This window comes from Symphodus melops (assembly GCF_947650265.1).
Source record: "Symphodus melops genome assembly, chromosome: 16".
Lineage (NCBI taxonomy): Eukaryota > Metazoa > Chordata > Actinopteri > Labriformes > Labridae > Symphodus > Symphodus melops.
This window is the reverse complement of record NC_136706.1, coordinates 7770429-7787480: the sequence shown is the minus strand read 5'-3', so window position 1 is coordinate 7787480 and position 17052 is coordinate 7770429. Positions and strand designations below refer to the sequence as shown.

At 43.0% G+C, this 17052-nt stretch overlaps 1 protein-coding gene across 12 annotated transcripts in view; it reads right to left on the bottom strand.

Annotated features, from left to right (window-relative positions):
• The window catches only part of LOC306837233 (disabled homolog 2-interacting protein-like), a 148031-nt gene that overhangs the window by 38796 nt on the left and 92183 nt on the right, over window positions 1-17052 (bottom strand). Inside the window, exon 1 of one of the 12 annotated variants that reach the window (XM_079364810.1) lies at window positions 16296-16888. The exons of 10 other annotated variants lie outside the window; for them this stretch is intronic. Coding sequence is in view for 1 of the 2 variants with exons in the window: in XM_079364819.1 (XP_079220945.1) it covers window positions 9853-9875 (23 nt within the window). In the remaining variant the exon portion in view is untranslated. Of the gene's footprint in view, window positions 1-9852; window positions 10226-16295; window positions 16889-17052 lie in introns of those variants that run through there. One more of the 12 variants, XM_079364819.1, reaches the window with a different exon arrangement.

The following is a 17052-nucleotide window of genomic DNA, read 5'->3' as shown; positions in this document are numbered from 1 at the left end:
AAAAAAAAAGATCTGACTCAAGTCATTCAAATCACTTATCATTACTGGTCAAGCTTAAACTATTTCTGTGATTTCAATATCATACATCAAACAAACCCTGTCAAGTTCTTCTCAGCAGCAGATTAGGTTCAGTATTTGACAAAGACTGAAGCACTGAAGCTTCATTCATTGACATTTTTCCATCCTGAAAAGATGGGGAGTCAAAGTAAAGAGCTTTCCAGTGGTTGTTGTACTTGTCACTTTTTTTGTCTTCCTCAAAAGAAGTCTGGAAATGGAACATTTCTTGAATGTATTTCTCATCAGAATTATTTTTTTAAGTTAATAAAGGTCGTTTCTACATCCTTTTTTCTTTACTCGTTTAGTCTCTTTTATAGCTCATAAAACAAGCTAACAAAAAAAATGTAAATCCTTCTCTTTTCAGCTCCTGCATAACGTTTTCATTTCAATAAGTTGCCGAACATTAAGCGCTCTTAACACTTTATCATATCCATGTGAAATACAAGACACCATTTCATAAAGTGAATTTAACCTGTTTTATTTTTTTGAAGTTATATTACAGCCCTTTGTTTTCTGCCTTTCTATTACCGTCAGCCTAACCCCAGTCCCTTACAGCCTCACTATGATAAGAGGATGAATAGCTAAACATGCTAGCAAGGGATATGAGCGGCAACCAGCGGATACACAAACATCAATCCCTGACAGTTAGACAGTGGCATGACTAGAGAGATGGGGGTCAACGTCTGGTGTAATGAATGGGAACATTCTGTTATTAGTGCCCTCTATGGACGGTTTACAGACTAATCCCATGTATGCGAGTAGGCCCTCCGTGTTTGTGAGTACTGTCCGTCTCTTGTGCTACATGAAGAGCTTTTCAGGAAAAAAAAAAAAAACACGCAGCAGCCGTAATGAGAGATTAGCAACCACATGCAGCCCTTTGATCAGTCCGCCAGCTTTGTTGTTAAATCTACGGTCCAATGTGGAGTGGATAATGATCCTCTCAAGTTTCCACACACATACAGACACACACGCACGCACAGGAAAGGGGAAAAGGCACATGACATCCTCTGACATAAAAAGAAACAACAAAAAAAAGTGATGCTCAAATGCCTCAATATTAGAATCCAGTTTTAGGAGCTGCTAGCCTTTCCAAAGCACAGCTGCAGGGGAAGTGCGTTTGCAGCGAGCTCTGCTTTCTGATTGGCCGGCTGGGTACCGGGCAGAGTAGAGAGCGAGTCAAGAGAGCCGGGAGGAGGGGAAACATGTCCCCCCCCCCCCTCCCTCCCTCCCTACAGGGATGTGCTATTAGAGGCAAGAAGGGATAAGAACTAAATATGTGAACCATCGTCCATCCTGCATGATAAATACTTATATTTCTCACAGACAAACTTGACAATGCTACAAACACATAGGATCCATTTAACTACTTGTGAGATACAAACACAAAATATTCATCCATTACTTGTCGGAAACATCTTCTGTGCTTTATACTGCAAAAAATTATCCGCAGCTCGAGTTTCCTCTGAAGTCATTCTCTGCATGTTTGAAGAGAAATTACCACAAGAAGAGGAATGTGTCTTCAAAGAGGAATATGTTCTGTTACTCCATTATGATTCCTTTTTTCACTGTGCATAAGATATTAGAACATTAGTGTCGGTAGAAATGGTGGGAGACTGAAAGTATGAATTGATGAATAATAATGCCGCCTGTCATCTGTACGCCGCTGTATTCAATTGTGCCGTAACGTGTAATTTACAGCCTATTGTGGACCACTTTGTAACCATGACAGAGATAGAGTGTCTAGCGTGTGATATGTGCTCATAACTTGTGTGTCACCCAGTCTGACACACTGTTCGTGTAAGCCGCAGCAAACAACAACTGATATTAAAAGCAGGGCTTGCTAAATGTGTGGTTCCCTCCCCGCTCAACATCATCTATTCTCAGCAAACGTCCTTCTTCGTCCTTGCCAATTCTACTTTTTTTCTGCCTCTTATATTCATTCCTTGTTCTGTTTTCCTCTTATTTACTGTTTACCTGAGGTAGCTAGGGATAGTTTATCTTCTGGGATTCTTCAGGCTCTCTGCAGGAACATCCATCCTCCTATTCTATTTGACTCTTCCACTCTTCTGTTTTTCTCCCTCTGTTTGTGTTCTCTTAGTAACCAATCAATGCAGCTCTCAGATATTCTTCTGGGCTTCACTCGGGGCCACATAAATATTCGACTAACACGTGGCGTTGAGACACTTCCAGTGGCTCCTCCACATGCAGAGAAGTGTATGAAGCCCTGTAGTAAAATACATATTTGAAAAGGTCGAGGCACAAAGAACAGGCTGTGTGATGACTTTGTCAAAAGGGGGAAGTAGAAACGAGCCCTTCTCATGGTTGAATGTTTTGGTTGTGTGAGAGCAAAAATGTTGTGTAAGCTGTGATACTTAAACCAGCAGCTCTTCTGTGACACGCTGTGGGTCTTTTAAGTCCAACTGGAATTTTTTTTGTTATTATTTTTAAATAATTATTGTCAACAGAAATGATTAATTTTGAGTCAAATCAATCAGTTTCCTCTTTCCCACACATGGGTCGGGCCGCCCAGGTATTTTCACGACTGCCCAAGTGCACGTTTTTTTTTTTTTGTCAGTACATTACCATCAAGTGAGCGTGCGAGAGAGAGAGAGAGAGAGAGAGAGAAAGGGGGAATGAGAAAGTGAAGGTATCCGCTCCACTGAATGCATGGATTGAAGTGCCATGTCTCTTGTTCAAACTGAAGCGTTTCTCGTCTAAACCTTCACTTCACTATTTCCTGCATCTGCTCGCTGCCAGGTGCCGCCCTGCACGTGAAGGTTATGATCGCTGTCGTGATCATCAAAAAAGACTTTAACATACGCGGATCATGTGACGTGACAATAATGGAAAATAGACTGAAACGCTTCAAAATGTGAGTCATCTTTTTTTTGTGTGTGTGTGTGAATATTGTCAAAAGAGCAGAAACACAACAAACAAAGTTATGTGACGAGGTGAGGCGGGGCAGCACGCTGTGACAGCGTGCATGTGTGTGCACGTGTGTCCGTGTGAGTGTGGGTAAAAAAAATAAAAAAAAGAATAGAAGAGAAGTAAGATGAGCAGATAAAATTAATTTGTGAATAGCTTCGAGAAAAAAAGCACAATGAATTTAATTGGACAAAAACAAACACACTTAATATTAACACATTACCTAACCCTGTGGTAATCACACTTTCCCCACTCAGGAGCTGTGGGTTGAGTACCTCAGTCCTAAAGTAATATAAATCAATCCAATCAAATCAAATGAACTTTATTTATCCGTTAGGAACTTCGTTGCAGGGAAAGCGCCAGTACAGAAACATAAGACACAACACGCACAACATTCACACATTAAAATTCTGATGGTCATGAAGTCCCTAATAAATAGATTAATGGGCTACAATTCCGCAGATTCAACAATTGATGATAGTTGATTAGTTCTCAGTTACATTAAAACACATTCACGTTGGTTTACACCCTTTTTCAGAACTTGTGCCTCTGCACCAGGACAGATCCTATCAGCACAGCCTGAGCTCTCCATGCCCGATGCCCCGCTCAGGTTCAATACAAACTACGTTATTAGTAAGTTCAGAGCCGAGTAATGGATTCTGAGTGAGTCTGGGCTGCACCGAGTCCGCTTTGTTTCCGCACCCTGTGAGAAGAGTTCATCTGATAGCCTGTCTGGGATCTGATATAGTCTGAAATCTTGGGCCAATACAGGCGTCAGAGCACTTAAAGACTTTTTTAAACACTGCTCTGCTGGCTAGCTGCTCGGACCTCACGAGGGATTCATGCACTGCAACTCCTTATAACTGCGCCATGAACATCTACTACATCCAACCGGGTTTACAAGCACAACAAGAGCACGTTGAGATGCATGTGAACTGTGAAGCCGTGTTAATCTGCACACGGGAAACAAAAAGCCCTTCTGTGGTGTGACGCCATGCAAGAAATAACCTTAAAGCTTTTGACATCGAGGCCTCCAGTTGATGCTAAACGCCGAGCAGTCCGCTGTTAAGTCTTCTTGCCGACAGTGTTTAGTGCGGTCGCCGCCCTACACAGTGTTTACACAGCATTAAGCTTTGCTGTTAGAGCAACATCTAGAACGATCAATATGCTTTCCACTTGGAAACTGGCACTGCAATTACTCGCTATTAATGCTCCCGACCCAAACAGACACATTAGACCTGCGCAACCAGTCGGCATACAGATAAAGATAAAGCACTGGCAATCTCGAGGACATTTAGCTCTTGTTCGTGTGGATGTTCGATGGACTTTGTGGCTCCCAAACTTCTTCTCTTGCTCAACAAAAAACATTTGATGTGTTTCCATTATTGATAATGTCACAAAGACTTTGAATAAAACAAGTCAATGATTGTAACTCTGTCAGCGGTTTTTTTCCTCGGAGAAGGCTGAAAGCAAAAACCTGCCGTGTGTTTTTCCGCCCGGTGGTTGACGTTATTTGTAACAGTGTACTGAAGGCGAGGTTGCAGCAGACTGAGTTTCTTCATATTCATCATATCCCTTGGGAGTCTTAAGAGTTCATTAACTGATCCCTCACACCCGGCTCAATTTGTAGCTTGGGCTCGAACTACCCAGCACTCTCGAGCAGCTGCGTCCAAACGCCAACATCAAAGTGGGACACATCAGAGTTTACAGCAAAACGCTAACTGTTCAGGCTTGATTATGAAACACATGCGCAGCAGAGCCAGGACACCAGACAAATAGGCCATTATTCCTGCATTGAGCTGTCACATAATAAAGTGTCCATTATGCCCACTGCTTTGGCTCTGACTCAGCGGAAAGGACCAGAGGCCGTGATGAAACAATTACGTGTCTGTCACATTGCAGGGTACTCTGTCACGGGCTTGATCGCTTATTTGATCCGAGCACATGTTGCAGTCTCTCTGTGCACGGTGAGGAGAAAGTGGCAGTGTCAGGTCGGAGAGCAGTCTTTGGATTTGGGGTTTAACTTTTCCTGCATGAACCTGCCATGTGTCGATTGCCGTCTAAACTGGAGTAAACACTTGCTTGATGGGTGGCAGCAGGAGAATACTGACAATAATGCAAACGTCTACGGCTGGTAGCGGGAGACGGAAAGGAGAGTAGTCAGGGGGAGGCAAGGGAAAGAGATGAGGGGGATTCTGTCAGACGCTGCTGGTGCAGAACGTTGGATGTGCGAGCTGAACCGCTGACATGTGGCAACAGGCCTCAGAGCCCAAACACCAATAAGGGGAAGTAAAAAAAAAAAAAAAAAAAAGTCCAGTGAACAGAACAGCAGAGCAAAACCTCATTCGCTGTCAAAGTTCGACACACAGTAGAGAAAGACAGACCTCTGGGGACAGAAAGTAAGTCGGAGGCTGTGATTGAGTGAAGAGCAGCTGGATGGGCAGCAGCTAAAGTGGGCTCTATACTATTATCCCCCTTGCATACGACCCTGAGAGGAAAATGTCTACATTAGGACTGATGCTTTAATCAAAAACCATCCACTCTGCCCATCCATCCGTGACCTCTTTGAGTCCTGATTGGCTGTGACGTGCAGCTCGGAAACCTCTTACAATGAAAACACCACCATGTTGCATTTAAACAGATGGCTAAAACAGATGAGTGGGCCACAGTCAAGCCTGAGTTGATGCATATCCAGTGCATTAGCAATTTGCAGCAACCAGTGCTGGTCGATGGCGGCGGCGGCGGCTTTAGAGGCTAAAACACCGCCAGCGGTCTGATGCACACAAGACAAAAAGGAGAGATTATTCGAGACGGTGAGAAAGACACTGCCCTGGGCATCTCAGAGCTTTGGTGTGACCGCTTTTGTGAAGAACCAGTTAGCACTATAGATGTGAGCACACATCGTCTGAAGTATAGAAGGAAAAACTCGGCACAAAGACTGTCTTTCAATTACAGGCAGGAAGGAAGCTTTTAAAGGCAAGAATAAGACCCCAGCAAAGAGAAGCACGGCCCTTCCCACTTTACACTAAGTATCCGAATGATTAGCTCCTCTAGGCTCCTTTTAAGGTGTCTGCAGCGATGCCTCAAAGACTCAAAGCACTGGCAGAAATTCTACAAAATGAGAAAAAAGTTGGCTTGGATCAGGTGGCAGGAGAACAACTGTTGGGAGAGCTAACGCAGCAATCAAGCCAGACTGTGTGCTAACACACACACACACAGGCACAGCTTGATTACAATGAGAGCGTAGCCTCCCTGCTAGGGTCTGGAAGGTAATTCAGTGTAACATCTGCTAGGACACTCACTGCAGGAGGGAATACGGAGCGCTGAACTGGCTGGGATTTGGTTCTCTGAGGTCATCGTGTTGAGTGGAAGCGAACGGAACAGCTGGCCGGGAAATTCAACCAACCACTGCGGGACTAAAGGGAGATGATGCGAGCAGCTGCAGAGCGCAACATGCAAAATTAACTGTGATGATCTGCGAGGCCTGCGGAGTTTTATTGTGATGATTTCGTAAGGAGAAATTCATGTGAAGCTCCATAAGATGTGACCCAGGTGGTGAAACTCAGGCTAGTGATGTTCCCATGGTAGAGTCAAAGGGTTATGATAGCATATCGTGTAGCTCCGACAGTAGCACGGACTTGTTACATTAAAAAAGGACTGTTCATAGATCTATTCACAGTAATTACATATGGGTGTGTGCAACCAAAACACCACAAGAATTGAGGATGTATAATGAGGTCAAAAGTCAATAAATGACTCCTTAAGCAGCCGCTCTGGTCACAGGGCAAAGTCCAAATGTCATACGAATGACTAATGGCTTTCCCAAAACTCACTGCTGCTCTGTGATCGGAATATTGATTGAAATAATGCACTTTATGGGTTGTGTGGTTTGAAAAAAGCAAACCCTTATTGACTAATGCTTTACAAGAATAGACAGTCTGTTTCTGTCATGCAGGAACGTTCTGTCTCGTGACTTCATGTCTAAATGGCCTATTGTGATCGTTCACCCCCACACATTCACATGGAACAGTGGAATCCCCCAACCACTAACACCACACTCATACAAAAGACCCTTCCAGATATGGTAATGACACACACAGACACAAAAAAACTTGATATTACTTGCTCATAATGCGTAGGATATATGAACATGGAGCATTGTAAACACTGTTGACATTACTCTATAAGTAGTAGGTTGACCTTGTGGATGGGTGAAGTCATCGAACTGTAATGGATTTTTTCACTCGAGCAAAATTACATGAACTAAAATCAATACAGTGTATTACTGTATAGATTTGTTCTTATTCACATAAAATCTGGTGTAAAAAGGCACCTTAACAATTCTCAAAAGTTGGCTGTGTCATATAAACCGGTGCGACCAATATCCCAGGTATTAAAGGTGACATACAGTATTATGAAAAATCCACTTTTACAAGGTTTTTGAACATATATGTGGGTAACCTGAGTGGCTATCAGCTCACAAAATCTGAAATGAATCCTTCTGGTCCTTTGTTTGTGGTTTGCATAAGTTTTACCACACAGAGAAAATCGCTCCGTTTCAAAGGTTCTCAGTTTGTGACATCACAAGTTGGATTACCTCCCCTCCACTGGTATCTCCACCCATGGACTCCCCATCCAGCCGAGAGCAAAACGTTTGTGCAGATCTGCCATTTTTATTCTCACTGCAGAGGAGTGATGTCTCCTGGGAAAAGTCTGGGGGGGGGGGGGGGGTCTCATTGCATTTAAAGAGACACACACATACCAAAATGGAGCGTTCTGAGAGAGCAGGTTTATACAGGGTCACAAACCTCCTGATTCATGTTATATTTGGACCAAAGCACAGCACAGATGTTTCATTTAGAGCACAGGGGACTGTTTGAAAAGATGAAAAGGGGGGGATAATATGTCGTCTTTAAACACTGACCATGCTCTGTCATTACCGCTGGTGCTGCCGACTTCACTGAACACAAAAGAAATTGCCACACAGGAAGCCAGGCTCAACTTTTGGAATTTAAGTCTAAGGCGCCGAGTGCGCCTTAGACTTAAATTCCAGATTTTACGGTATATAGATTCTGCACTATTCATTTTTAAAACATACAACACAAACTTGTCTTTGATAACTTGTATTAAACACAAGTACAATCATTACAATGTTTCCTAGTATTTATCAAACCTTTGAGAATATTTCTCATCTTAACGGCTGAGATAAAGAACCTGTGCTTGATGATGGCTTCTCTTTATAATGTGTTTGTGATAATTATGTGCTTTAAAACACCAGCCAACTCATCCACATCGAAACTGCCAATGAATATCCTTGACAGGTTGAAGCAGATTTTTTTTTCTAAACCTAAGAAAAACAGCATTCACAGGAAAAAGAAACATCTTTTCCTTTTGGCTTTGAAAATCAAAGAACCTTTGACCACCATTTCTGTTCTCATTAATTCTGCACTGAAAAATCTCTGCAGAGTGAAGATTGGAAGCAGTGGTAGAAGAAAGCAAAAATAATAGAGCTATCACCAAAGTAAGACAGGGGGATAATGAAAGTGTTGGCTTAATTGGGCCAATGTCGGCCCAATTAACTAACTTATCATTTGGCTTCGGGCCATTGAGCAATCCTTAACTGTTCAACCCTGAAGGGCAGCGAGGTGTCAGACTGGTTTGAGAGTCTGTCCCTCAACATTTAGAACCTGACCTTAACAGAGAAGAGAAGGGGAGACGGGGGGAAAGGACACTATTAATAAAATTGTAGGTTACACATATTACCAACCCTCTGTCATACCACAACCAAACAGACAATTCTGTGTTTTGAACCGTCACATATTTTTTATCCCGTATTAGCCATTAATTATATGTAATGAAATATTAGTCTGCTTTAACCACAAAGCTGCAGAGACAATAACAGACTAGAATAGTCACATATCTGAGGACATGACTCAGTCTTGACCATGAGGCTGAGAATACTTAAGGCACGCCAAGGTCGCAGATATGGTGTGTGCATCTGTGAGCATTTATAGGTTCACTTCACATACTTGTATTTGTGTCTCTTTGGAAAGCGAATGGAGACCAAACTGCAGGGAAACCATCAGGATCAGGATGAAACTATACATTAGTTGCAACCAAAAGAAAGGCTTTCCTTTTGAACTCTTGCATAACTGGTGCTCGGGTAACTAATAACACCATGTGCAGAGGAGAAGAGAAAATGAGGAAGTGTGTTTTCTTCTTCTCGACCTGAATATTCAAACGGCCCCGTGGCTCTGGACAAAGAAACAGGCAAACGCTCAAGTTCACGATGAGAAAAAGAGGGCAGAGACTCGTCTTCCCACGCGAGGTGGCAAAACTCTGATGTAAAAAAAACAAAATCAAGCCTGTTATCATTATAAAAACGACTTCTCCCTCAAACTTCCAACTTTCATAGTTGACTTTCTAAATCCCAGTCTAGAAAGGTGAAGAAGCTATAGCACATGATTGCCTCTAATTGGTCAAATGGGCTGTCAGTGCTGAGATCTTATTTGCACTCTGAAGCAAAGACTTGCTGTTGGCACTGAATAGTTTTCATCTGCAAGTCTGAGCGTGTCCCAGGATTTTTTTTTCTCAGCACCTTCTTCTTCAGAAAGAAAGCGTTTTTACTCTGTTTTAATTAACATCCTTGACCTTTCTTTCCATTTATAAAACCCACAGAAAGTACTTATTGGCATTTAGGTTTCAGAAAATAGTTAGCTGAAGCTACAATTAAAGAAAGAAACCTCTGCAGAGACAAGTTTCCAAAAAAAAAAAAAAAAAAACCACGGTGTGCAGCTGTGTTTAAATAATCCACAGCAACAAGCGCTCCAAAGATTGAGTTTTAAAACAAACAAAAAAAAAGACACTTACGATCGGCTGAATATGTGAAACATTGTCCAGCTGACTTTCTCCGCACTGGATCCCCAAAACACACAGCTTCAATTTGGGTCGCATTCCTCACCAGTGGCTGGTCTCAGTGTTTTCCCGACTATTTTTGAGACTCTGGGAACGTGGCTGGAGGCTCTGCCCTCTGAGTTACACCGCACCGCTCCCAAAGGATGTCTGTTGCTACTAACACACCCCTCTCCACATCCCATTTAAAAAGACAGTGCTCTTATTTAGGACAAGCTTGCCCATGGTCTAGTGTAACACTATAGTGTGATGAGGTAATGCAAAAACCTAATGCTCAAAGCATGGAACTAAGCATGGAGGTTGAGTTGGAGGGATATGGTGTATAAATATGTTGTAGATTAAAGAAAAGTACTTCTTATACATCCATTGTTTTACTACCCAGAAGGTTTTCCTCTAACAGCCTTTTTTCCTTTCTTGTATTGTTTATCTGTCTTGTGGATTTTGCATTATAATAATCCTTTTTAGCCAGTGCCAGAACTGCCAGTCCAGTGTTAGTCCTACACCCTCTTTTCTAAATTGAGAAACAACAGATTGACCACAAAAAGAGTGAGAGAAAAAATGGTGACAGCCAGAAAGAGCCGTCAGTCTGTTATAATGTTATATAGGTGCTCCTGTCTGAAAAATAAAGCAAATCTATATTTTCCTCAGTCCCTGCGATGCAAAGATCCTTTGTCATCATCCGAACTGTCTCCCCTGCTTTTTCTCACACTGACACAAATTCAGAGCTGGCAGTCAGGAAGTCAGCCTGGCCTGCCTCCTCCTCTCTCTTCTCCTCCCTCCTTGTTTTTTTCCCTGCAGCAGGAAACAATGGCCCAACCTTCAGTAGCACACTGTGTGGGAAAATTCTAGGTCCTTGGCCGGAGAGAAGGACTCCAGGAAATGGGAGGGAAAAAAAAAAAGAGAGAGAAAATGTGAGAAGGAGAAAATGAGGCCCGACAGGTTCAGGGGCGGGGAAGACACGCTTGCCAGATGTATTGTATGTTTGTGTTCAATAGCTGTGGACCACATGAGGGATGACTGATGTACAATAGTTAAGATGTCATGTCAAGAGATGCTCAAATTCATAAGGATGTTTCAGCTCCAAAGCCCCAGAAATGCCAGTCATTGCTTGTGAAACGCTTACATGGAAACAGATCCAGCCAAAGCATTTGTTCTTCTCTCAATAACAGCAGAACGTTTCAGCTCAATCATTTAGCAATCTGCAGGCGTCATTATGTTTAAGAAAAACACAAGTGAGACCCTACAGGAGCTGCAGTCGAGGCAGTCTGACTCAACAATGAAATTCATTGTGAACTGTATGGCGGGGAGGCTTTTGCACCGCATTATTGGTGGACCACTTCTCCAGTCCCAAAACAATTTAAGTATCATTTGGGAGGTGAAACTAGAGGAGGTTTAATGTACTTGTTCCTCTCGATAGAATAGATTAGACCTGCTTGCTCTTATCACGACAAAACAGACCTGCACGCCTTGCAGTTTGAAAGAATGGCTGGGTAAAGGTTAACTACAAAGCCAAGGCGACTAAACACTCTGGGGGATTTCCTCATTCCCTTGGTCTAGATCATGATAATATCATACCTCGTAGGGTAGTTTGAAGTGTACAGCCTCCAAATATAGTGTAGGACAGGCTAAAGTGAGTCTGTTCCATTTGTAGAGATGTGTTTGTAGTCATTGAGCAGGAGAGGAATGAAGACAAATTTCAACATCTACATTACTCAAAGAGAAAGCAATATGAACAACAACCTTCTGTTCTTTTTTTTTTTTTTACTTTGTGTATGTGTGTGTGCAAGGCAAAGTTTCTGAGATAACACGCACAAAATTAATGTCAAATTGAGCCAGAGAATGTGTGGGTAGAGTAAGTGCAAGGTTATGAGCCCAATGCACAGCAGTAGGCAGCAACAGGGCAGGGTCACAAGAGGGGGTGGGTTGGAAAGTTCCCATTTGGCTAACGGGCTGTCTGTAGGCAGCTCCCCTGAGGCCTCCCCTTGGAAGAGTTATCCCCATGCTACCGCTAACCTGTTTAATCAAGCCCCGCCTGCCTGGACAGAGGTAAACAGAAGGATGGGAGGGACGAAAGCAGGTAAATTGCTGGATGCAGTACGTTCCAGGCAAGCTTTCACAAGTCTACATAGCAAAGAGGTGGGTGGTGGAGAGAAAGAGAGAGAGAGAGAATGAGGGTGAGACATGTTGGACAAGTACGCGCTGATAAGAGGGCAGGGAAAAGGAAGGAAAAGATGAAGAGACTGACAAGATTGTGAGACGAGCAAACTGAACTGACATCAGTATTCCAGTGAGTCAAGTAGAGAGAATATGAAAATTACTGCAATACGGAGGAGGGCAAGACTGAGAATCATGAATAACTGTTAATGCTGCTGCACAGTGATCAAACTTAATTAGACACTTGTGCTTTTAAATTTGGAAGGTAATAACTTCCGGGTCGGACTGTAGCCAAGGTAACTCCCTTTAGTATGAGGCCATTGTTGGTAATGTTTCAAAAATGTTTTTCAAAGATAAACCTTAGCCAAACATAGCTTCTCTTTTTTTCCTCGGACAGAAGAAGGAAAGGGGTTTTGTAAGCAACCTATTGTAACATATTCACAGCTGCCTTTTACCTTTGGAGGCAGACAACATTTGACTACAAGGTTTTTGCAAATCATTGAAATTGTTATCAATTGACCATATGATTGACCAAAAAATGACCAAAACACATTCAATGTAATTTCAAACATACAATATAAAACATTCGCTACTAACAGCTAATTATTAGCATTCAACGAGGTCTTAGCTAACTTTACTATTTGCGTTACCGCTAATATTACTTTTAGCAAGCTAACATCAGCAACGTAATCAAGCTGAAGGTAAGTGCTGAGCAATAGCTTGCTCACATTATTGAAGACAGCGTAAGCAAGCTAGCTAGCAATTATCAGCTAGCTACCATCACTGATAGCTCAATATTTGCAACTTTAGCTAGCTGAAAGTAATTGCCAAGCAACATCTACTGTTAGCTTGCTCACATTACTGTAAACATTGCAAGCTAGTTAGCAGTTATTAACTACTATTACTGATTCTTCATAATTTCCCTTTTATGTATGCAGTTCTACTGAAAGTAGTTACAGCAAATTTTACTGTTACCTTGTTTTCATTATTGTTTAAAGGGATGGCTAACTGTGAATAGCTAGCTGAAATAACCAATACTGCTAAATATTCACCTTTCCCAACATTATAATGTTAACTAGCAAGATTTTTGTATCGTGTTTGCTAAAGCGATATCAGATGCCTTTTTTCAGTTGTTTAACTATTAGTTGGAAAAGAAATTAAGATATGATTTTACACACTGAAGACCTAAATCAAGACAGCAAAACATTATATAAACTAGGGTCCCTACACTTAGTGTTACATCAGAGGAAAATGCTGTCTGTGTGACTATGTTGAATATAGGCATTAGAGTTCCAATCCTGCATCCTTCTCACCCACCATGGCCTCCATTTTACTTTTATAAAACAACTTTCCATAAAGGAAGGGATGCAACGGAGCAGAAGAAAAGTTCATCATTCTTCTGTGCTTTTACTTATGTAAAAGTAAGATACAAAGAGTATAAGAGTGGAAGGACAAACAGTCATGTACTGTAAGGCCAATGCTTGAGAGCTCCACTGATTGCGCTACAGCCTTCAGGGCAGGGGAGCTCGAATGAGGGATTCAATTATTGACAATGCACAGCGCTGCCCATCATGAACATATGCTCCTCTTTCATTCCTCTCCCAGGCCGGGTTGAGAAGAACCAGAATAATGTTACTGAATGAACTTTATGCAGGGATATCATTCGGTCTGCCTTTCATGCTCAATCATTTCCAGTTTGATTATTTCAAGGACAACAAACCTCTGGACTTTGTATGTGCTTGTTTCTGTGTTGAATGTCCATAATCTGCCTTAAACGTTTTGATCTGTTTAGCCTTTTGTGGCTAGACTTTTATTCAGACTGTGCTGTGCCAGCATTGGAGAAAGGTTTGGCTGGACCTATTATTGTTCTGCACATATAGAAAAAAAAACATGTTGTGGGCTGTTTTTCTCACAGCAATCATGATCATCTTGGGAAGCACAACACTCAGGATGCAGCTATGGGAGCACATTTGTTTTGATGGAACATTTGCACTTGGGGATGAAACACATGGCATTAGAACTGCTACGCCTCCTCTGAAGCAAAAACACCTGTGCATGCTTGGACGTTCATGCCTGTTAGTTCATGATTAAATGTTGTTGATTAAGTGCAAAACCGCGGCTGTCCTCCCTCCCCCACTTTTCTAAAGCGCCAGTGGTTCAGACCTCTTGAGCCCCTCAGCTGAGTGGCCCCTGGGTGTGCAGCGCTGACTGACCCACCCCTCCCTGCCTGTGCATGTGTCTGATCAAATGCTCTGCTCTACTTCATTGGCTCTCAGTAAATCAATGGATATCACAGGGAGGATCTATGACTGAGTAATTACACAGAGACAGGAAGCTCAGAGAATCACGAGAAGAGAGGAGAGATACAGTAAAAAGCAAAGCTCGGCCTATATTCCTGTCTTCACCTGAACATATTGTATTTCATTTTTCTCTCTATTCATAATTTGGGACTGCTGCAATGGCTGTTTTGTGAATTACATAAGAATCATCCTGGATGGTGCATGAAAAATGCACTGGGTCACAACTAGAACAGAAAAAAATGAACAGACTGTAGCAATATCATGTCAGACTGTCAGTCCTTTGCCTTTATTTCTCTTTTCTCACACACTTTTTCTCATCTCCATCTCATGTTGGCGGTAACCATCTCCCCCCCTCTCGCTCCAACTGGATGTCAAAGGCTGTGAAAATGACTAACATCTCGCTGCAAACCCTCGTCTCTGTGAGCGAGCTCGCCCCTAAAATAGAACCAAAACACACGCTCCCGACATATGCGTATCTGCATACAGTATGTGGAAAGACAGTAATGTGCAGAGAGATCTTTTCTCATGCATGCAGGCAGCCAGGCAGGCATAATACAGTACCCAAGGCTGTGTGTGTGTGTGTGTTTGTGTGGGGGGGGGGAGAAAGGATCACACTGTTTCTGCATACAAACACAGACTGACATTAATGCCTGTAGCATAATGTGCAGAAGTCAAGCATGGTTTTGTTCGGAGGGGGCAACAATCAAGAGGACCACCAGCTGAGCCCTCACACCGAAACGTATAAACCATCAAACTATCATTTATGTGTTTACCAAACAAAAGATGGCTTTCCCCCATGTCGCCACCTCGGAGGAAAATAAATGTTTGGCTTTATGCCGTCTGCTGGCAGAAACTGTTGCAGGGAAGTTCGGCTGTGTGGAACCTGCATCTGTATTTCCTCTGTGCCTATGAAACAAATAATCACGTGAACACTCAGCAAAATAGAATAGTCTAACTAAATCATACGTGACAATTTTCACCTTAATGATTCCATGCATGTCAGTAACATGTGTAGTATGGTCTTAATGTCTGTGTGTAGCTGTAACACTGTGAACAGTGCATTGACCTGCCTGTGGATGTTTGTGAATGTAATCAAATCATCATAATCGGTTGTTTAAATGTCAATAAATATCTGAATAATAGGATGATGATGCCGAATGATTAACTTCCTTCTATTTTCTTAGATAATCTTGAGACTATTCATGAAGTGCGAGAGATTCCAAGAAACTACTGCCCGAGGCCTGCATGGACGAAATGATGACTAATCGTCAATCTTGGCCTTTCCACTCACCCTGTCACTATGTTTCCATGAAATGAGCTGTTGCTCCCTCTCAGACTCCCAAAGTCTTGATCCTTGGCACCCGCGACTCTCTTCTTAACTGTTAACTGCCTCTAACGTGCGACACGGACCGAGAATGGCAGCCAAAGTCGGTGGCTGACCTCACAGCGTGGCCCAGTCATCTGATTCATGTTAGCTGGCTGCCCTCAGTCACACAGGCCAGCTTTGTGTGATGTAGCTACACGGAAGGACACACTCACTGTCACCACATATCTGCATTATCATACCAAGTGTTGTATGAATAATTTCGCATGTAAAAAAAGCTCTGAATGGAAGCCCCTTGGGAGTTTAAAGCAATTATGTAATAATGACAGAGTAACCTGGATGTACGCAGGATGTAGTAGAGTGTGTGTGTGTGTATGTGTGTGTGCTCTCTCAGGGGGAGCAAGCAGCCTCCCTTGCATTGTCACTGATAGAGAGAAGCACAGCTGGAGTATAAATTGCACACACACACACACACACACACACTCAGGTAGGGGAGCGTAAATACTCTCAATGAAGCATCCTCTACGCATTCACCAGAAAGAAAAAGAAAAACCTCCCACTGCATGAAAACGACACACAAAGGGATGGCAGAGTGACACGTGAAAAGCAGCAACAGCACTCACCAGGCATTGTCAGAATTCCCCGTAACAATCAAAGGCATGCGGAGAAAGAGTCCAAAGCTGAAGCAGAACAAGAGGGGAGGTGGACGAGGGGGGGGGAAAAAAAGAAAAAAGAAAAAAAAAAAGAGGCAGGGATGGATGAGGGAAGAGGCAATTTCAACGCTCCATTTTTTTCATCCCCCCCCTCTCTTGCTGCCGATGCAGACCGCTGCTCTTCTCTCGTCTCTGCTTCCTCACTTCTATCGTACTCCTTCTCTCTGTCCTCCTCACTGCTGCTGCTGCTTTAAGGCAAGGGGTGGAGAATGAGCACCACAGTGCTTGCTGCTCCCTCTCCTCCTTTCCTTCTCCCACCCTCTCTCACTTGCTCTCTCTCTCTCGCTCGCTCGCCCTGTACAGAGCATGCCCTAGTTCCCGTGTTGTCTCTGAAACGGGACACACTCTCTTCTTCTGTCTTCTGTTTGTTTTCTCTCATTCCGCATGAATGCCCTTAAAAGTAGCCCGACTCCAGGCTCTCATCTTGGGATAATGAAGATTTACTCCCTCTGCTCCTCTTGTTTCTTGTCTTCCTTCTTTCAACTCCAGCGCTCTCTTTCACTGTCAGTGATTGACTGCACCTCCCATTTCTGTCTCCTAGCTCAGGGAGGAGCCTGAATATGCTGTTGAGTTGGGGGGGCACGTGTATGTGTCTGTTTGTGTGTCCCAGCCCAGCCCATCTTGGCCCTGCCCCCCCCCCCCCCTCCCACCCTCCCCACCACAACTG